This window comes from Anabrus simplex, chromosome 2 (assembly GCF_040414725.1).
Source record: "Anabrus simplex isolate iqAnaSimp1 chromosome 2, ASM4041472v1, whole genome shotgun sequence".
NCBI classification, from domain to species: domain Eukaryota; kingdom Metazoa; phylum Arthropoda; class Insecta; order Orthoptera; family Tettigoniidae; genus Anabrus; species Anabrus simplex.
This window is the reverse complement of record NC_090266.1, coordinates 846,529,842-846,552,530: the sequence shown is the minus strand read 5'-3', so window position 1 is coordinate 846,552,530 and position 22,689 is coordinate 846,529,842. Positions and strand designations below refer to the sequence as shown.

The following is a 22,689-nucleotide window of genomic DNA, read 5'->3' as shown; positions in this document are numbered from 1 at the left end:
TCGAGCTCGGTCCTTAGGAAGTCAAATGCACTTATGAAAATCCACAGCCTGTTTCCAGTCATTCGACCGGGTCAGGAATGGAATGAATGAAGCCCCCATCTAGCGGCGAGGATAGGAAATGTGCCGGCTCCCGAAGCCTGTCGCACTCCTCTGGGGCAGTGATTAATGAATGACTAAGGAAATGAAATGATATTGGAGAGTGTTGCTGGAATGAAAGATGACAGGGAAAACCGCTTTGTCCAGCACAAATCCTACATGGAGTGACCGAGATTTGACCACGGTATCCAGCGGTGAGAGGCCGGCGCGCTGCCGCGTGAGCCACGGAAGCTCCAAGTCAAATGCACTTATATACTAAATAAATGTGCTTTCTCATCAACAAATAGAATATATAAGAATAATCATACTACATCAACAAAATGTCAATATCATGCTGCTGCTTCAAATCTGAAGTAGGTTGTGGTTAATGGAAATTTGGCACATTAAATGTCGTAATAAACATGCCAGTAGAAAAGTAGTACAAATAATGGCGTGTAGTCATTGGAATTCCATTGCTATGAAGAAAGTTGAAACGTAAACAGCATCACTGACTGTAAAAGTGGCTTCATTATTTATTTGATTAAAGTATAGTCAAATAGATTCGTCGTAGAATTGTGAGGAATAAGCTTTGAGTAGCTTGTCACTAATTTCCTTCTATTAAGCTACGGTGAGCTCATGTAAGTGTTACACCTGAGGCGAGGAGAATAGTGGTGTTGAGAAAAGGGATTCCAATGAAAGAGGTGTTTGAACCAAGATTGAGACAACATTTCAAGAAGTGCATCTGTATGAGCAATCAGAGTATCGTTAGAGTATACCACCTAGTCCTAAAAATAGTTGTGGGAATAAATAAAAGTTACTCCTACGACAACTATTAGACTACTAATAGTGAAGAGGAATACACATCTAGGACTTATGGTTGGGCTGCATGTTAATTGGGCTCGATGAAGGTTTGCTAACCATCAGAACATGTTGATTCCCATTGCAACAACAATAATTATAGAAGCTCGTGTACTATCAACCATTCCTACGATGAATATGTGGTGGGTTCATACTACAAATCCTACAAGTTCAATTACTATTACAGCATAGATTATACCAAGCGTTACATAGGCTTCCATTTTCCCATTTTTCTAGTCTGATAAAAAGTGATACCGTATCAAATCGTGGTAAAATTAGCATATACCGGGCGAGTTGGCCGTGCGGTTGGGAGCGCGCAGCTATGAGCTCGCATCCGGGAGATAGTGGGTTCGAACCCCACTGTTGGCAGCCCTGAAGATGGTTTTCCGTGGTTTCCCATTATTACACCAGGCAAATGCTGGATCTGTACCTTAAATAAGGCCACAGCCGCTTCCTTCCCAATCCTAGGCCTTTCCTGCCCCATCGTCGCCATAAGACATATCTGTGTCGGTGCGACGTAAAGCAACTAGCAAAAAAAGAGTATATATACTTCTGCATGTCCAAAACATCAGAAGAGGTGTTGATATAAAGTAGGATCTCCCTCTCCGGCAGAATCAAAGAATAGCTAGCACAGGTAATGATAATAGGAGTAGGAGGGCTATGATAGCTACTGCTTGAATAAATTAACGGGTTTGGTCGAGAGATATACCTGAAGCACATATATTAATGGTGGTGGTAATAAAGTTAACTGACCCTTGAATTGAAGATACTCCGAGTAAATTAAGAGAGAAGATGGCTAAATCTGCAAGGGTTCCGGGGTGGGCAATGCCTGAATACAGCAGGGTGTAAACTGTTTTCAACTAGGTTACTTCTACATAATAGTGTTAATGGAGCGGGTAGGAATCAAAATCTTATATAATTTATACGAGTGTAGGCTGTATCTGGTGCTCCTAGCATAAATGGACTAGTCAATTTCCAAAACCTCCAATTTTAATAGGTATTACCATAAATAAAATTATTAACCAACGCGTGAGAAGTTACAATTACGTCGGAGATTTCATCATCTCCAATTAAGTAACCTGGTTGCTCCAATTCAGCGCGAATTAACAAGCTTAGTGAAGTACCTGTTATTCCATCTCATTCACCAAAAATGTTCCAATGTCCTTATGACTGGTTGAGAAAAGTTACTGTTGCGATAGGTATAATGGCTCCGGTATTAGGCCCTAAACTGTGAATTCATTTAGGAGAGATTTCTCTTCTACCGCACTTTATAGTTAATAATGTTATTCACCGAGCTCGATAGCTGTAGTAGCTTAAGTGCGGCCAGTATCCAGTATTCGGGAGATAGTGTGTTCGAACTCCACTGTCAGCAGCCCTGAAAATGGTTTTACGTGGTTTCCCATTTTCACACCAGGCAAATGCTGGGGCTGTACCTTAATTAAGTCCACGGCCGCTTCCTTCCCATTCCTAAGCCTTTCCTATCCCATCGTCGCCATAAGACATATCCGTGTCGGTGCGACGCAAAAAAAAGAAAAAAAGGAAACTCGTATCTTCAACCTGAGGTGCTGCAGCTCTTTTCAGGCACACCACCAATGGAGTTGAGCTTCATGTACCATTTCAATCACATACCAGCCCTCCTGCCATTCTTAAAGTTCTGGCAGTACCAGGAATCGAACCCGGGCCCCCGAGGACGATAGCTACTAACACTCACCGTTACGCTACAGAGACGGATATTACAGCAGGGAGAACTAATGCAATATATTGTCAAATATTATTAACATAGGCATTATTCAGTATTGTAGGATTATTAATTTGGATGAGCTCACTGCTCACAGACATGTCACCCTGTATTGAGGTCCCTCAACAGCTTAAGAGCGGGCATCCCTCGATGCCAGATCTACCTGAAGAAATGGGGGATCCTTCTAGCAAACGCAGACACTTTGTGTGAATGTTGTGCTGAACAAGACCCAAGCCACCTGCTTACATGTCCCCTCCTGGGCAACCCATGCACATCACAAGATGTCTTTAGAGGAAACAACAAAGGCAATCGCAGCTGTAGTATTTTTGGAAATGCTGACCGGACACAGAAATGAATGAATGAAAACATAATGTTTAATAGGTTTTTATTCGACTGCCTCCATCGTTTAACGGCTAAGCTGCTGAACTGCCACCAGTACACCACTTAGCTGTTCGTACTTATATTGGTAACTACAGAAATATAATAAGTAAGTTAACTGATACCAAAGTCACACTTATAATGATGAACTTCCATCAATCAATCAATCAATCAATCAATACTGATCTGCATTTAGGGCAGTCGTCCAGGTGCCAGATTCAATATCTGTTGTTCTCCTAGCCTTTTCTTAAATGATTGCGAAGAAATTGGAAATTTATTGAACATCTCCCTTGGTAAGTTATTCAAATCCCTCACTCCCCTTCCTATAAATCAATATTTTTCACCATTTTGTTCCCTTGAATTCGAACTTTATCTTCATACTGTGATCTTTCCTACTTGTAAAGACACCACCCAAACTTATTCGTCTACTAATGTCATTCCACGCCATCTCTCCACTGACAGCTCGTCTCCTTTCTCCCAAGTCTTCCCAGCCCAAACCTTGCAACATTTTTGTAACGCTACTCTTTCGTCGTAAATCACCCAGAAAAAATCGAGCTGCTTTTCTTTGGATTTATTCCGGTTCTTGAATCAAGTAATCCTGGTGGGTGTCCCATACGCTGGAACCATACTCTAGTTGGGGTCTTAACAGAGACTTATACGCCCTCTTCTTTACATCCCTATTACAACCCCTAAATACCCTCATAACCATCTGCAGCGAACTGTACCCCTTATTTACAATCCCATTTATGTGATTACCGCAAAGAAGATCTTTACTTACAATGATCCCCAAAAGGAACTGACACCCCCTCAACGCAGTAATTAAAACTGGGAGGACGTTTTTTATATGTGAAGCTCGCAACCTGAGTTTTAACTCAGTCTGTCATACCATGATTAGCTTTACTACACCTTGATTCAGTCTCACTCATTATATTACCATTCTGGGAGAACACACAACCTAAATACTTAAAATTATCTACCTGCTCCAGCTTTGTATCACCACTCTGACAATCAGTTATGTTGTATTACCTACTAACATCAATTTAGTCTTCAAAAGGCTAATATTCATAACATACTCATTGCACCTATTTTCAAGTTCCAAGATATTAGACTGCAGGCTTTCGGCACGATCTGCAATTAAGACCAAGTCGTCAACATAGGCCAGACTGCTTACTACTTTTCTACCTAACTGAATCCCTCCCTGCCAATTTATACATTTCAGCAGATGATCCAATGTAAACTACGAAGAGCTAAGGTGAAAGATTACAGCCTTGTCTAACCCCTGTAAGTACCCTGAACCAAGAACTCATTCTACCATCAATTCTCACTGAAGCCCAATTGTCAACATAAATGCCTTTGATTGATTTTAATAATCTACCTTTAATTCCATAGTCCCCCAGTATGGAGAACATCTTTTCCCTTGGTACCCTGTCATATGCTTTCTCTAGATCTACGAAACATAAACACAACTGCCTCTCGTAGCATTTTTCGATTACCTGGCGGATACTGAAAATCTGATCCTGACAGCCCCTCTGTGATCTGAAACCACACTGGCTTTCATCCAACTTCTTCTCAACTACTGATCGCACCCTCCCATCCGAGATGCCAGTGAATACTTTGCCTGGTATGTTAATCAATGAGATACCTCGATAGTTGTTGCAATCCTTCCTGTTCCCTTGCTTATAGATAGGTTCAATTACTGCTTTTGTCAAATCTGAAAGTACCTTACCAACACTCCATGCTAGTCTTACTACTCTATGAAGCCATGCCATCCCTGCCTTCCCACTATACTTCACCATTTCAGGTCGAATTTCATCTATTCCTGCTGCTTTATGACAATGGAGTTTATATCCCACCATTTCCACTTCCTCAAGCATAATTTCACCAACATCATTTTCCTCCTCATGAGCTTGGTTGTTCGCAACACGACCAGGAAGATTTCCTTTTATGTTAAGAAGATGTTCTAAATACTCCCTCCACCTCTCCAGTGATTCCGTGGTATATAGCATGAGTTCACCTGAATTACTCAGAACACCTTTCATTTCCTTTCTTCCTCCCTTCCTAAGATTCTTTATTACTCTCCAGAAAGGTTTCCCTGCTGCTTGACCTAGCCTTTCCGGTTATTACCAAAATCTTCCCACGACTTCTTTTCGGATTCAACAACGATTTGTCTTGCTCTGTTTCTTCATCTACGTACAATTCCCTGTCTGCCTCGGCCCTTGTTTGGAGCCATTTCTGATAAGCCATCTTTTTTACGTTTACAAGCTGCTCTCACTTCATCATTCCACCAAGATGTTCGCCTTTTCCCATCTTTATACACAGTTGTTCCTAGGCATTCCCTTGCTGTTTCTACTACAGTATCCCTGTATGCCACCCATTCTCTTTCTATGTCCTCAACCTGCTTACTACCCACTATTCGGAACTTCTCACTAATCATATCCATGTACTTCTGTCTAATTTCCCCGTCCTGGAGATTTTCTACCCTTATTCGTTTGCAGTCAGATTTCACTTTCTCTATCCTAGGCTTAGATATACTTAGTTCACGACAGATCAGATAGTGGTCTGTATCATCGAAAAATCCCCGGAAATCTCGTACATTCCTAACAGACTTCCTGGATTCGAAGTTGATTAAGATATAGTCTATTATGGATCTGGTACCCCTAGCCTCCCATGTGTAGCCGTGAATAGCCTTATGCTTGACGAATGTATTCGTAACTGCTAAACCCATACTAGCACAGAAGTCCAGCAAACGCTCACCGTTCCCATTAACTTCCATATCTTTCCCACATTTACCAATCACCCTTTCGTATCCTTCAGTTCTATTTCCAACTCTCGCATTGAAATCGCCCATTAGCAGTATCCTATCCTTGCTGTTGACCCTGACTACGATGTCACTCAATGCTTCATAAAACTTGTCAACTTCGTCCTCATCTGCACCCTCACATGGCGAATACACTGAGACAATTCTGGTCCTAATTCCTCCAACTGACAAATCTACCCACATCATTCGCTCATTTACGTGCCTAACAGAAACTATGTTGCGTGCAATGGTATTCCTGATGAACAGCTCAATTGCGCACTCTGCCTTTCCGTTTTTAACACCCGTTAAGTACACTTTATAGTCTACTCTCTCTTCCTCAATATCTCCCCTTACCCGATTAGCATTTGCTCCTGGCACATCCAGATGCATCCTATTTGCTGACTCAGCCACTTCTACTTTCTTTCTTCCATAAGCCCCAATAATATTGATAGCTCCCATCAAATTTCATTTCGTTCGCCAAGTTGCTTCCAAGGAGTCCCTCACCTGTCAAATGGGAGTGGGACTTCGTTACTCCCATAGGTTTTGAGCTCGGTAAATTCATGAAGCAGATGCTACCCTACTTACACATTGTCCAAGTGAGGATCTCTCCTCTAACGGGTTAGGGACCGCCGGTGAATTTTATAGTCCTAGCCGCCCGAGCACAAGGAGGGCCATGACTCAGAATATGTCCGAAATGCCCACTCCCATTCCATAGCAACTGGTATCCCGACTCTCAGGACCACTTACTAGGCCACTCAGCCGTTGCGCATGGTTCACGAACTAGGACGTGACTATAGTAACCCACACCATGAACCATTATCTTTTATAAACAGAAGAAAATATAAAGGTCCAATAATATTGCCTTGAGGAATTCCCCTCTTAATTAGTACAGTTTCAGATATACGAACAAATGTTAAATCAAAAACTGTTCAAATCAAATTTGAAAAATACCAAAGCGCTCGAAGAGAGCTCGTTAGAAACTGAGTTGAATGATTGCTACTACAACTTGTTATTGGCGTTATAGAGCCGCTCGCAAAATTATTCGTCCGCGCTCTTCATATGAGGACAATAGCCAGTAGCACCAATGCAATAAACAAGTTAATTGCAAACAAGTAATCGTATGTGTTATTTGCCATCGGAACATCTGAGGACATAATTTATAGCACCCTAAACACTGGCATTTGGAACAAATAAAAACAATCACATTGCTTGCAGAAAAGTCACGTTGCAAAAGTATCCGTCCACAATAAGAAGTCAAGGAATGTTCAGTCGTTTTCTAAATATCAGTAGTGTGTCGAACGTCCTTTGGAACCAATCACGGCTTGAAGGCGTTTCGGCATGGATGTCACCAGTTTTTCTGTCACTTTCGGGCCTATTTCGTGCCATTCTTCCATGAAGTATTGCTTCAGAGATTTTTTTTATTTGGAATACGCTGCTTGCTCAGTGTACATTTTAATTCCGCCCATAAATGATGTATGGGGTTTAAGTCTGGGGAGTGGGGTGGTGTCTGCAGCACATGAGGTGTATTGTAGAGTAGCCATTCCCTAACAACACGAGCAGTGTGTTTAGGGTCATTATCTTGCTGGAAGAAGTACCCACAACTAAGACCTTATTTTGCCACGCTGGGTGTTAAGTGTTGCTTTAATATACTCAAATATACCATCTTATCTATCCGCTCAGGTATTATATGGCAGTTGGCTACCCCAGCCGCCGACATACACCCACATACCATTATGGAACCTCCTCTATATTTTGCGGTTGGTTGCAGATTTTTACTTTGGAGCTCGGCGTTCTTGTTTCTCCATACACGTCGCTTTCCAGAGCAATTGAATAAACAGAATTTGCTCTCGTCCGTAAACAACCAGCGTTTCCATAATGCTGGTGGCTTCATAACGTACTGTTTGGCGAACGCCAGCCTCTTCTTATGGTTCACCTCTCTTATCCAGGGCTTCTTCCGGCCTGTACGCCCCTGCAAACCAGCTCTGTGTAACACACGTCGTACGGTGTCGGTGCTGATGTTCTTCCCAGTGGAGGTTTGTACTTCTGTTCGAAGCACAGGTCCAGACACATGGGGATTTTTCTGGACGGTGCTTATTATGCTTCGCTCTTCGCGTGTTGTCAGCTTCCTCGACCTCCCAGTTCTTGCTCTATTGATTAAGTTGCACTGGTCTTGTATCGTTGAATGATACTTGTGACTGTAGTCCGCGGTATTCCTGTTTTTCAGCAATTACTCTTCACGAATTAACAAGTATGTCGGGTTGGATAATTCGTTGGCGTTCAACACAGTTCGTTTCCTTATCTTTCCCATCGTACTCGGGGCAGATGTTGTCTCACCGACACTGCCCGTATCACTGATGGACTGAGCTTGGTGATGTGTCCCCCTTCCTCAATGCTGTGTTCGTTACACAAAATAATTCACAAGGCGGACGAATACTTTTGCGTTGCCATTTCCTAGCTCAACAACACCCATTCTTCATTATTAAAGAGCACTGACGTGCAAGAGGTATATTCTGCCGGTATTATAGTGCATATATATTGCATATTCACTGTGTGTTTGTTTCTGAACGTATCCGAAGCCCTGTAATGCAGTTTTGGTGTTCAGTATATGAAAAGGACACATGGACGAATACTTATGCGAGCGACTGCACATTGTTGTTGAATAAATGTGTGACAGAATTTAAATGTTCAGCAAAATTTGTGCATAATAAGATTTCAGGTGCACTACACGTCAATAAAGTATCATTTTCTAAATAAGATATTATATTTTGTAGCAGATTTCATTGCTGTAATTATTTTTAAATAATTTGGTGCACGACTTTTGTGAGGAGCTTGTCGCAGTGTTGCGAAAGACGGCAAAAGCAAGCATTGCTTACAGCCCTGTTGTGTTACACCCAATGATAACAGCTGCTAGAAGCAAAGGAATGGTAATTCGTCCATTTTTGAAAATTTTAAAACGGACTATTTCGACTGATTCTACAATACCGCCTTCGCCATTTCCGTGCAGAGAGACATTAGGCTAGATATTAATTTTAGTTTCTACGAGCAGTCTGCGGGGCCCCATAAAGGCCCGGCCCCGCCTGCATTGCAGACCCTCAGGCCCTAACGTTATGGCACTGCTATGACGCACAGCATTTCGTAATTACAAAACTGTTGTTCCGTTGACGTTGAATCGGAAGGAGACAAGGTAACACAGTGAAAATGTAATATTTCAAGTGATTTATTGTCCTTGTGATCACTACAGAGTACATGAAATCAACAACTTGAAAATCCAATAAATGACATAATCATTGGGAAAAAAGTGATGCAAAATTTAACGGAGAACGTTATTGTACGCTAGCATACACAGCTGATCAGACAATATCGTTCAGGTATTTTTAGGAATATTGTTTCATTCTCCCCCATTTCAACCACTTCCATCGCACAGGGAAATATACACTTGTCAAAAAGTGGTTGAGGTATGCATGTTTATCAACAAGGCGTGAGTCACGCTGCAAGCCCTCTACTTCTGAGCGAGTGGCGCATCACTTTCTGCCTAATGCCTGCACATATGAAACTCTTTTATTACTCCGAAGGTACTCATCAGATTTACAAAATAAGCACATAACTGAATTTATCGCTCCATTTTTATTTGTTCCATTGAGTGAACTTAGTATATTTTCATTTAAAAACGAAGTTGCTACCGTTTTCTCGGTTTTTTTATTCGTGTCAGAAGTATCAACTTTACTTATAGATATTTAACAAAAAGCAACAAGATATCTACGTTCCTATTAAACAAATATACAAGTCTATTATACAATCACAGATAGAGCAACAATATTCGAGAGCTAGATGATGCTTGCCCAGTATTGGGCGACGTCAATAGCGTTGGGGGAGGCTGCAATCAAGTCTTTCATAGTGCACATTGAAGGACATAAAACACACTGACATAGATGTTGGATCGTCTGCTGCTCTCCGCAATCACAAAGTGATGAATCACTTGAGAAGCCCCACTTCCGCAAGTTTACTTTGGTTCTGCCGACTTCTGTACGGAGTCTGTTAAGGGCTTTCCATACTGTCCACTTCTCCTGGTGTCCACATGGAAGACTTTCCTTTGGCTCTATCCAGTTGGAAAGGTGGTGGATTCTTTCTTTCCACATTGTGACTCTAGCATTCTCTGCTTTCCCCTCAAGGTTAACTGATGTGCGGAGAAAACTTTTCCTAGATTTTAGCCTCTGTGTGGCTGGTTGGTATCCATAGAGAGGATGTGCTTCTGAAGAAGATGCCTGGAGTTTTCTCGGTTATCGCATGCGTAATGGAGACGAATTGGGTAGTTTTTTATGAGTACCTTAATGCAATTTAGGAATTTGAAATCAGACTGTCTATATTTTTTACGGATCAGAAGATGCTTGAAGTGGACAACTCAGCTGAATAACCCTGTATATTCAGAAGTTAAGTGCTCAATTAAAGTTAAGGAAACTGTAGTAACCGGGGAAATGTTCTCCAAAGTAGGGCTGAAACAGGGATGCAAGTTGTCTCCTATACTGTTTTTACTGTTGCTGTTCATAAAAACCAAACACCATGGCGCAACAGCCCCGAAGGGCCATGGCCTGCCAAGCGACCGCTGCTCAGCCCGAAGGCCTGCAGATTATGAGGCATCGTGTGGTCAGCACGACGAATCCTCTCGGCCGTTCTTATTGGCTTCCTAGATCGGGGCCGCCATCTCACCGTCAGATAGCTCCTCAATTGTAATCACGTAGGCTGAGTGGACCCCGACCCAACCCTCAGATCCAGGTAAAAATCCCTGACCTGGCCGGGAATCGAACCCAGGGCCACCGGGTAACAGGCAGTCACGCTCCCCTACACCGCGGGGCTGGCTCGTTCCTGTTAATAAATTGTATTTTTTCAATCGAAATTTTTCGAATCTTGTGCTTACCCAAATCTTGAAGATCGGGATATTCCGGGTCTAATTTTTGCGGATGACATCCCCCTACTCACACTGACTCCTGCCAGAATTCAGGGGAGTATAAAAGAAGTGATAAATTACTGTAAAGTTTAGAATATGAAAATTAATACACAGAAAACAAATTGTGATGCTATATAGAAATTTATGCCGTATAAGTTATAAGAATGAAAAATGGTGGATGGGTGGACTAAATTAGAAGTCGTCAAGAAGATAGAGTACTTGGGCATGTGAAGCGGAAATGGGAAGCTCTGTCGTATCTTAGGGAATGGACAGGCTGGGCACTTGGATTCGAATATCAGATTGACCTCGATATAAAACGACACACAAACACAATTAATATCTTACTGTAATTCATTAATACCAAAGCTAAGATATACCATTCATACATTAACGCCTTACAGCTGTCTTTACCTTCTCAAATATTTTTGCAGATGTTCACTTCTCAAACGCCAACGGCCGTAGCCGTGTTGAAACACAGGATCCCGTGAGATCTCCGAAGTTAAGCAACATTGGGCGTGGTCAATATTCGGATGGGTTGCCACGCGCTGTTGGTGGGGGTAAGGGAATGGAAGAGCGGAAAGGAACTGGCCACCCTACCGCACGTAAACTCCGGCTCAGGCACACCTCTGCGGAGGTTCGGACCTGCCTTCGGGCAGAATACACCCTTACCTTACCTCTCAAACTGTCATCAATTCGCAGTTAGTACTTGACAACCTTGAAATAACATACATAATATTTCACTTTACAACATCTCCAGTTTCCTTTTGTCATTAAAGTCTCTTAAATAGTAGATACTTCGCTCGGATGTTGAAGGCTTCTCTCTTGTTATTCTCGTTGGTTGGCTCCTCTGGATTCTTCTCTGCCGTGCTTGGGACTCGAATACGGAACTTTCTCTCAGGCCGACGAGATCACTAACGGGCGAATTCTTCCACTTACCGTCTTACCGCACTACTGTTTTGACGGCCAGATTCCCAAATTACTGCCCTTGAACACCGTTACTCGTAGCGGTACTAGTTTCACCTGTGAACTGAGGCTACAATACCTTTAATGTCTCTTTGTGAGCTCTCAACGTACTGTCCTAGGGTTCGGTCCAAGCAGAAATTGGTGCAAATTCCAAGTCTCAGTACACGTATACCTAACTTCTAATGTATTCTGGAAATATGTTCTTTCTTACTGATGTCACCGAGTCACCCTGCTTGATTCTAGAACTATGGCTATGTGACCACAATCAGTGTATTTCCAAGAATTCATCCTTGAGTGGAGCCTCTCTAAAATTTTCCAACCAATAACAAGTTGCTTTATCTGTTTAGTTAGTAAACACACACATTGCACTAACTTGCCTCAGCAGTTGGAGCTGTCTCCAGTACACTCAAATGAATTTTAATATTATTATTTTTATTACTATTTTCACCATCACTGAAATCACTGTATCACTGCACTGGAGTCTTGTGTTCAGTTTCATTAGCTTCCTTTATCAATATGTTGGGTATTCAGCCCGAAGGCTGGTTTGATCCTTTGCAGCTCCGCCAACAGCTGTCATAAATAGCCTAGGCGTCACTGAAGAGGCGTACTAGGGAAATGAGGAGTGAGGTAGTTTCCCGTTGCTTTCCTCACAGAGTCAGCCGTTGTTGTTGTTGTTGTTGTTGTTGTTGTTGTTGTTATTACATATCAGTCTGCCAAGCCCACTGAAATGCATGCACCAATCAACCCTATGAGCTATATTTTCACATCATTCATAACAGGGACTGGCTGCACAAGGAATGGTATTACTAGAATCACTCATACCTCAGTCACTTTCGTATTGTCAAAGCCAAGGATGAGACTGAGACAGGTCAATGAAAGTAACAAATTTGATATAGCCCATACCAGAAGACATTGTGCACTGTAAACACTACATCTCGCCAGCAAAGGCTGCTTTATAATATATGAGACTGAAAACCATGCGAAGTTCTGGGATCTTTACCCTGGAGGTCTCTGATCGAATTCCATTCGATCCGTTCACTCCTGTCTTATGCGGAAGGGCGCTCTGCGAGTTCCGGTCTTGCGAGAGCGGCCAGGACAAATACAGAGAGCAAATCTAAAGTTTTGGGTGCATTGGCAGCTATAAACTTTTTGGATAAAGAAATATATCAAACACTGATTACAGAGTGTATAAAAATATTTTTATTGCATTAGTTAAATCTAGGGTATTGAACGGAGCAAAGATCTGGGGAGCTGAAAAAAACGTTTTCACATTTGATTTAGTCAGAAGTAAATTTGCTAAAATAATTATCGGATCACACAGTTGTACAGAAAACTGTGGAGTGAGAATGATGTGCTATGATGTTAGTCTATACGGTGATATTGTTAAAAGCATAATTAAGCATTGATTAAGACTAAATTTGGGATTAGGTGGGTTAAATATAGCTTCCAACACCAAATGAAATATCAGAATCAAGGGTACTGGGTGGATGGGGTACAGGACATTCTGAAAACGGTAGAAATGGGATGCTACTCGGAAAGGGATTCCAAGAACGTCGAAAAATGTGTAAAGGAAGTAGATCTAGGATTTAAGGATATTTAAAAGCAACACATTGCATCACAGTGCAGAAACAAGAGGCTAGCAGAAGAATTTTGTAATGTAATTTGAAGAATGAGGACAAACGTAAATTATACGTTATATAACACAAATGGAAATTAGGAACATAAAATGGTTTTTAATGGGGATACACAGAAGTAAAGCATACAGACGAAATAGAGATAAAAATAACTATTTACTTTCTTCCAAAGAAATGGGGTTGGGCGGTTGGCAGATCTTATAAAAGATTATTTAGAAAGAAGGCAAGTTAGAGAGAATTTTTTGGATGAGGAGGATATGAGGAAAATTGATAAGGAAGCCCAGTTGTATACGATTGTAAAGTTTTTGAGCAGAGAGTAGATGCACCTGGGAAGAATTGCAAAATACTTCAGCATTATTAAGGGAATGTGGAGAAGTAAATTGATTGATGAAAAAATTGATGCATGCCAGTTACTAACAGAATTGTGCCTAAGGTGAACTAGAAAATATAACTTTGTAGACGTCTAGAGAAAGTACGTACGTAGGCCATAGTTATAGTATATAATTAATTAATTAATTTACCACCGTAGTCTAATTAGTCTGCATGTTTTTTGGCTTATAGTAAGACTCATTTTAGGTGTCGACGTGGTTTGGAGAGACTGAGGATGACTACTGTGATGACCTTCATTTTGGGAGCCACGTTTCCGGTGTATCGGAAGGACTTTTATAGCATGTCTGAGAAGTTTAATTTCTTACAGTAATGTTTCTAACGCTCCTTTAAGGCTACTATTTCCCTGTTCAATTTCTAAATCACTTACAAGTGCTAAGTTTTGGTTAATATTTGCCGACACATTATACAATAATTGTGCTTCTACTGCGTGTTTTTTTAACCATGCTACATGATATTAAATTGTGTAAACTCCCGTATCAAAACATAAGAAAAGATTATAATAAACAATATCTTCCCCACATATGTGGTACCGAGCTCGATAGCTGCAGTCGCTTAAGTGCAGCCAGTATCCAATATTTGGGAGATAGTGGGTTCGAATCCCACTGTCGGCAGCCCTGAAGATGGTTTCCCGTGGTTTCCCATTTTCACACCAGGCAAATGCTGGGGATGGACCTTAATTAAGGCCACGGTCGCTTCCTTTCAGCTCCTAACCCACTCCTGTCCCATCGTCGCCATAAGACTTATCTGTGTCGGTGTGACGTAAAGCAACTTGTAAAAATAATCCACATCTGTGGTTTCTGGGATGATTATTTTATCTTATCCTGTACTGCTCCCGACTCTCTTCGGACTATAAGTCCGTGATAGTAACAGAAACTTTTTTTTTTCATATCTCATACAGTCTGTGACGACTGAGGTGTCGGCTCTAAAAGGCCACCGTATGACAGGCTTCGGACATTATACGTACAATGATCTGCTCCTCCTGTCTGCTTGGACACCTAATTGTAGAATGAGCGATTTTGTGCTTTTTAGAGCTCCAACCTGCAACGTAATTCAAACCATCGATCACCATTTCAGTGTCAGCTTCACCGGCATGACACGTTACTCCGCAATTCCTTAGTATTTGTGATGAGAGATATTCATCCCTGATGTCTGCTCGCGTGTTCTTCTGTTTCTCCCTTTTCCGGCATTTTTTCCGAGAATAATCATCCGAAGAAGATAAAGAGCGTTCAGCGAAGTAGGGAGGTCGTATAATCCTCCTCGAGAACGGATCCGGAAAAACAAATTCTCGAGTGGATCTTTGTTCAGTCGGTTGGTTGAAATGAACTTCATTCCCAGATTCTGAACTTCTGAGATCAGATATTTCAACGAGGAGTTGATTACAACGATAGCTTTCTGAAACACTTGCTTAACACATTTTATTTAAAATATCGTTTTGTTGTGAATAAAATGCACATTTTTGTTAGGGTCTTTATAAATGACCGGATTGTAAGAGTTCATCAGATCGTACGATTATTAACAGTTTCAATGAATCCACACCGTTTCAGTAACAGTTGCATCATCTTCTAATTTGAAATGACATAATACACTAGAGTCCAAAAGTTGAGCATAAGTTACGAGTAAGCAGGGCAAAAGGAAATAGACCGCAAATCGCACGACATATGCACCTACCAACCTTACGTGTTCGCTCTATATAGGAAAGGTGTGTTCCCTGCTTTGACTAGCGGCGTAATCGCAATGTAAACACAGCCAGTGCCTGCGCCCCATATTCCCTCAGTCGTGTTTCCCCTGTTATAGTGTACGGAGTGTAGCCTCGTGGTGAACATGACAACATAATGGCTCAACGACGCCATTTAGACCCCGTTTTGCAGGGTAGAATACTCGGCCGCCTGGAAGCAGGCCAGACACAGACCGAAATCGCCGTATCCTTGAATGTGCCACAAAGTGTCATTTACAGGCTTTGGAGACGATTTCGAGACACAAGAGAGATTAGTCGTAGGCCAGTACCAGGTCGACCAAGGGTAACCACCCCACAGCAGGATCGATATCTGGCCTTAACCGCCCGACGAAATCGGAGTGCACCTGCAAGACAATTGTCGGTGGAGCTTGCAGCCGTCTCAGGAGTTGCCGTTTCCCGGCAAACTGTGTACCGGAGGCTCAGAACAGCAGAGCTGTTTGCCCGACGTCCAGCGGTGTGCGTCCCACTCACTCCAGCACAGAGACGGGCCCGTTTACTGTGGAGCCGTCAACATCGAAACTGGACCATGAATGAATGGAGGCATGTGCTCTTCACAGATGAATCCCGCTTCAGTTTGCAGAACGATTCCCGTCGCACATTAATCTGGAGAGAAGTAGCTGATACAACCACAGAAACATCGTGGAACGGGACAAGTATGGTGGTGGTGGCGACATGGTGTGGAGCGGTATCATGTTGAATGTCCGTACGGACCTGCACATCTTCATAGATGGTCCGAGGAACACTGTTAACACTCGGAGATACAAGGATGAGATACTGAGACCACATGTTCGACTCTTCAGATGTGCGGATGGTCCAGACTTCTTCTTAATGGATGATGATTCCGGACCGCACTGCGCTGCTCTGGTGGATGAATTTCTGGCTGGGGAAAACATTCATCGCATGGACTGGCCGGCGAGGTCTGCGGATCTAAATCCTATAGAGCATGCCTGGGATGCACTGGTGAGGCGAACTGCATTCCGTCAGCCTACACCAAGGACCCTCCAAGACCTTCGCATTGCCCTTTCGGAGGAATGGGGTCGACTGGCACAAGAACTCTTGGACCATCTGATAGAGAGCATGCCACGTCGCTGCGAAGCATGTGTGGCCGTTAGGGGTAACCATACACCCTATTAAGAGCATATTTTGTTGTGGAAGACATTGTCAAGTTTTGTTAATTGTTTTCAAAAGTGTACTTTAGCTATCAGAACCTTTCTGACACTGTTTTTTGGACAAGTTTTGTGATGTATGGTGTGTGAGTCAGTTTCCGTTTGTTCAGGAATCCGTCTGACATTCCTATCAGGCGGTATAGCCTCGTTTAGTGATTATGCTTACCTTTTCGACACTAGTGTACTCTAGTTAAAATGTGTGACATTAATTCTGCAGATTTTCTTATGTTCATTCTTTCAGTGCACCTACAGTTTAGATGACTGAAATCAATTTTGTGACATGTTTTAATATCATGACTGTCATTCTCAACCAGTGCTTCCACAGGCTCTTTCGAGACAACTTTACCATCAGAAAATTCGAAGGCGGCGTCGAGAAATCAGTTCCTAATTAGTTTCATGTGAGGGGCATCTTCATAGAAATATACTTTTTCTGATGTTCGTGGGTTCAAAAACCATGTTTTCCTTTCATCGATTCCGTATGATTTCCACAAGACTTGATTTTCTGCGTCAATGTCATGGACACACGCTATTACTCTGTACCCTATTTCTGAAAGACGTGAAACCAAATTATCTAGTATGTCTATTGTCATCTCTTTTTTTCGAAATAAAGGTAAATTACTTGCCTCCAGGCCTTGAATAGTTCTCTCACCATCACAGCTTGCAATTGTGTACTGAGACATAGAATTTCATCTTTCAAAGGATCATATTCGATACCAATTTCGACGAGCATTTCGTCAAACCGGAGGACTGCAATTTTCTCCTGGTCTTTATGCGAGACAGCAACTGTCTTCATCATATGTACAATATTTTCAAGGATTCCACTTCCGTTTCGTATGTCAATATTTGAAGGCCATTTTCCAGCGTTAAAAGTCAAGGCAAGGGGTAATGCAGTTTTTGTTTTTGTTAGTTTTTCTTTCCTAGATACTTTAAAGTGAAAGCCGCCGATATGTCTTCATCATGCCAATGCACGTGTTCTTGATGTTCTTAGTATCTTTATTTGATTTCTTTCAGATCGTTCACCTGTTTTGTGTGGGTGTTCTGAACAGAATATTTTAACCTCCTACATTTACGCAAATTACTTATAGATACACGGCTTAGGTGTAATTTGCATTCAAATGCCTCTAATTTCAGTTTAAGGACATCGTTAGGTTTTCTTTCGTCATCTAACTGCTGTTTCAACCTTTGAATTTCTTTAAACAGGACCATAGTATTATAACAGATCTGGAGTGGTGGAATGGCTGGAGGACGTGGTGAACTTGGAACAGTCATGTTATGTTCTGAATCATTTAACAATTCGTCAACCATTATTTTATTGTCCCTCTTTTCTTAACAATATCATGTGACACTTGTTCTATGCTACGCAAAACACCTAGACTTACAGAAGGAATAACGTCCTTGTTAAAAATTTGTTTAGCAGAAAGCCCTAACAATTCGCCCTCTAAATCCTGTTCAAAATCACTGTCAGAAAAATGTTCGGAACATACCCGGCATGAATCCACGTTCCACTTTCCATTGTTTTCTTAGCTCCTCGTTTTTGATGGGAAACCGAATTATTCGATATAACTTTTGAAGGGAACTTTCCTGGTCTTTGCTCTGCTGTTATTGCACACAGCAACCGTACACCTCATATCAGACATGTCTGTATGCAAGACCCGGTCTTTGAGTCTTATTTTAACAAGTGGATCATACACATTGCTAACAATCTATATATAAATCCTTGTCATGACCCTCTGATAACACAACTGAGACATAAATAATTTAATCTTTCAAGGGGTCATATTCGAAACCAATTTTGACTGCAATTTTCTCGTGGTCTGATAATAGAAACGGTATTTATTAAATAATTTTGTCGTCATATTTTGTCAATTTTTACTTTCAGGTAATTTTTTCTTCCACTTCTTTAATCATTATTTAGTAACTTTTTCAGTAGTTCACTACATTAATTCCTTCCTTTTTAAGCCCTCTTTCTTTGTTCTGAGTTATTATTTAGTAATTTCTATGCATTTATGTCAATATATCTTAATGTCGTCGGAACTTTCAATAAACGAGAATGCTTAAACATCAAAAGGTTCAGTACTCAGTTCAAAAGCTGTGAAATAAAGTAACCTTCGACAACACTTGTCTCTACTCTTTGAAAATTCACATCCCTAGAGAGCAAAAGGATATTTTTTCTACAGATGGCCAGATACCTTTGTGAGAAATATGCCAAGTGGAAAGGGCAGCAGGTAAATGATTTACCATTCAGCAACATGTGGATCGCGACAAAACACGTAATATCCAGAACATCAGTGAATCGCACGGATTGCATAAATATCCTAATACTAGTGAGCAGGGCCCGGATGTTTATGAGTCAAAAATGTTAGAAATATGTAAGCATTTATGACCTAAAATGCATTAAAATATGACAATAAATATGACTTCAAAATTTTTGGTAACATTTTCGAAATCTTCAAAATCTTGACGCTGTTTAAATCAACATTATATTGAAAAAATACTTTTCAAAATCTAGCACATTCAATAATAATAAATAAGTAATAGTATTAATTTTTATTATTATACGGTATTTTGAATTTATTTAATTAATCCAGAGGTAACTCTTGACTCTGCACAGAATGAAATAAATGTCACATTTTGATGGGTGATCAGAAAGAATGACAATAGCAAATTACATACGTTTTAAAGTTTTCAGTTAGAAACGATCTTCTATATTCACGCAACATTGACTTGTAACAAGGAAAAGACCGGTCACCGCAGGATGTTATTGGGGCATATTTGAAATATGGCAAATCATTAGAGTCCAATTGAGTCTCACCTTTCTGTCACTTTCTACGCATCTGTCTCTTTCTAAACAGCTTACCCTCCTAGTTCACATAAATATATATTTCTAAGAAACATAATTGTACGAAATTATAGACAACAATTACGAGATGTGAAAAATCCGTCTTTGAGACGGCTGCAAGCAGGTATCCGAAAAATGGAATAAAAAAGATAAAAGACTGACAAAAATACGAAAATTCACGGGGAAATATGACCATAATATGAAAAATTACTGGATAATGACAAAAACATTAAAAAAGCCAAAATATGACTTTATATGACCCGAGAATATTGCATAATTAGTCACCGTAGATAAAATCATGCTTAAGTTGTATTTTCCATGGAAATAAAGAAAAGAAATATGACATGTCATATACATTCGGGCCCTACGTGAAGACATACACATTGACAGTTATTTTTATTATAAGAACTACACTTTTTAAAAGGGCTTAGATATTATTTTCTCAGGTTTTTCCAGATATTATTATTATTATTATTATTATTATTATTATTATTATTATTATTATTATTATTATTATTATTAATTGATGACAATTATTAATTGTATTCACTCCATTAGTAGTTAAAGGTAATGTGGCCACTGCACATATTTACTATTTTGGGAACACATGCATTTTCCTTCAAAGTTTTGGGTGATTTTCTCGTTCATTTTAAGGATATTTTTAGGATTTTAGGTCGTTTTATTAGTCATATTTTGGCGCTAATAGGTCATCAAAATCCGGGCCCTGTTATCAGCGACCCAAGACTTAAATCAAGTTAAGTCAAACTCAGAATAGTAGGTTCGAACCCCACTGTCGGCAGCCCTGAAAATGGTTTTCCGTGGTTTCCCATTTTCACACCAGGCAAATGCTGGCTGGGGCTGTGCTTTAATTAAGGCCACGGCCGCTTCCTTCCTACTCCTAGCCCTTCCCTGTCCCACCGTCACCATAAGACCTATCTGTGTCGATGTGACGTAAAGCAACTAGCAAAAAAAAAAAACTCAGAATAACACTGGAATAAGAAAGCAACTATTCCCCACAGGAGTAATCGCTAACTCATACAAAGTACCATGAAGCTATAAAAGAAAAGCTATAACTCACTTGCATATACAGTATTAAAGAAACTCATACGATACTCGCATGTTACTGCATGAACTTTTAGTGAGCCTGGCGGTGGATGTGATCCTACAGCGAAGCAGGTCTAACCTTGACGCCATAACCCGTGCGTAGTCCAGCCTTCCGAACACAGAATTCCCTGTCAGGTCAGGAAAAGGTTTCATTCCACTCCCTGAAAGGGAGTTGTGGGCCACCTAGAAGGTTACGCCTTCTCTCTGGCCAGAAAACCCCTGTTGTTGTCAACCTCTTATATACCAATCTTACGCTGTCACTCTCTTGTACACACACTTCCCCCTCCACTGTGCAGACAGCCGTCCCATACTGCCAGTACGTTCCCCATCTTTCCCCGAAGTGTTTTCTTTATCTATCGTGTTTATATTTTTTCTTTCTCTATCGTGTTTTCATTTTTCTACCAAATTCCCGTCATAAAATACGACAACAATGCTGGATAGTGCCATTAGGAGGGATTACTATATTACAACTTTGTTACTATAGATACACTTTATTTAGCTATTGCTAATCGAAATAACGTAAAGTTAATTCCTGGGAAAACATTTATGCACCAGACAAACCTACGCATCTTTGGATATTGCCATCTGTAATGATTACTCTGAACCTACAATCATTAATTTTCGTAACTGGAACCAAACTTTCACTCCCCAACGAGTATGCGGCCGCATAGCAAACATTTGCTATTGTCGCCTTTTTGTAACATCTGTACCACCCTGTCATTCCTAAATGATGGAGAGGACAAATATAACTTTTACACGCTGTGCTTTTTACGTACTTGCAGCGTAGCCTTACAGCAGTGGGCAACGTTCGCCCACCTCTGCTATAATTCAGCCATCGCTTACATATTCCTTAATAAGTAGTGAGGAATCGTGGGTGATCTGACGATCTTTGCATTACATCTAACCAGGATGCGACATCATGCTGAAAATCGGAATAGAAAAAGTAATATCCAGTTCACTTCCTACAACAAAAATTAGAGGAGATATGTTTACACTGTTATGATTATGTTTTTTTCATGGCCCACAATGTTTAGTAATCTTACAGAGATAACTTCATATCCATTCGAAAATCGATGGTCAAGTATATAAATAAAACTATTTATACTTAAGACTATCTTCCACAATTTCTCATTTATCATCAATCATCACATTATGGATGTAGCTGTAAGTACTAAGCTGTCATTAGTGGCTAATCATCTCTTTCGAAATAATGTTCTTCATTATCCCAACGTCTCGTCTACTTTAACAAAAATATTCAGATGACTATATTAACGAAAGAAGAAAATGAGCTATGCTGATCATTTAATGATTCCTGTTTAAAATGTGTTTATGTTCATTACGGGTGAGCATTAATAAACTTACTTCTTGTAGTGAGGTATCAAAATTAATGCGGTATTCTTTTTCCTTGTGTAGATGCGAAAATCCAAATCAACGCTAGAATTTGGCAGCAGCGTATTCTTGAACAACGAGTTTGAAATGGCGCCGGAGTACAAAGATATTCTACTAGACGACTTCCATGCCAACATTGAGCTCATAAATTTTAAGCACTCCCAAGATGCTGCCAAACAAATAAACAAATGGGTCTCACAAATTACGAAGAATAGAATTCCAGAACTCGTCAGTTCAGGTACAGAAAAATATTGTATTACTTGTTCAAAATTACTGCATGTGAAATTTCGTATATATGTGGAAAATCAGCGAAGTGGATCGCACATTTATCAGCAAGATATAGATTTCCATAAACATGTATTGTTTGCAGAGTGTATGGAACATCACTTTTCTTATTTAACGGTGCGGCTTAGGAAAGAAAGCAAAATGGAACCAACATTTATAGAAAATCTCGAAATTTTAATAATTCTTTACATATAAATTGCAGTCGACATCGGGGCATTTCATTCTCTTTCTCCAGAGTTTTATTTTTGCTGTTTAGAGAGCGATTTCTGTAACAGTGATGACAGAAATATCCCTGAAGCTTAGATTTCCATTGAAATGATTCCGAAAAGTTTCAAATTTCTTTGAAGTTAAAATACAGTAGTTCCATTTGAACTCCTAATTCACGCATAATTATGT

The 22,689-nt window shown here is 40.6% G+C and overlaps 1 protein-coding gene across 1 annotated transcript in view; it reads left to right on the top strand.

The window, feature by feature from the left end:
• LOC136863133 (ipis-1) overlaps window positions 1-22,689 on the top strand; it is a 159,980-nt gene that overhangs the window by 81,824 nt on the left and 55,467 nt on the right. The window contains exon 4 of the mRNA XM_067139477.2: window positions 22,033-22,246. Within this exon, the coding sequence (XP_066995578.1) occupies window positions 22,033-22,246 (214 nt within the window). The remainder of the gene's footprint in view (window positions 1-22,032; window positions 22,247-22,689) is intronic.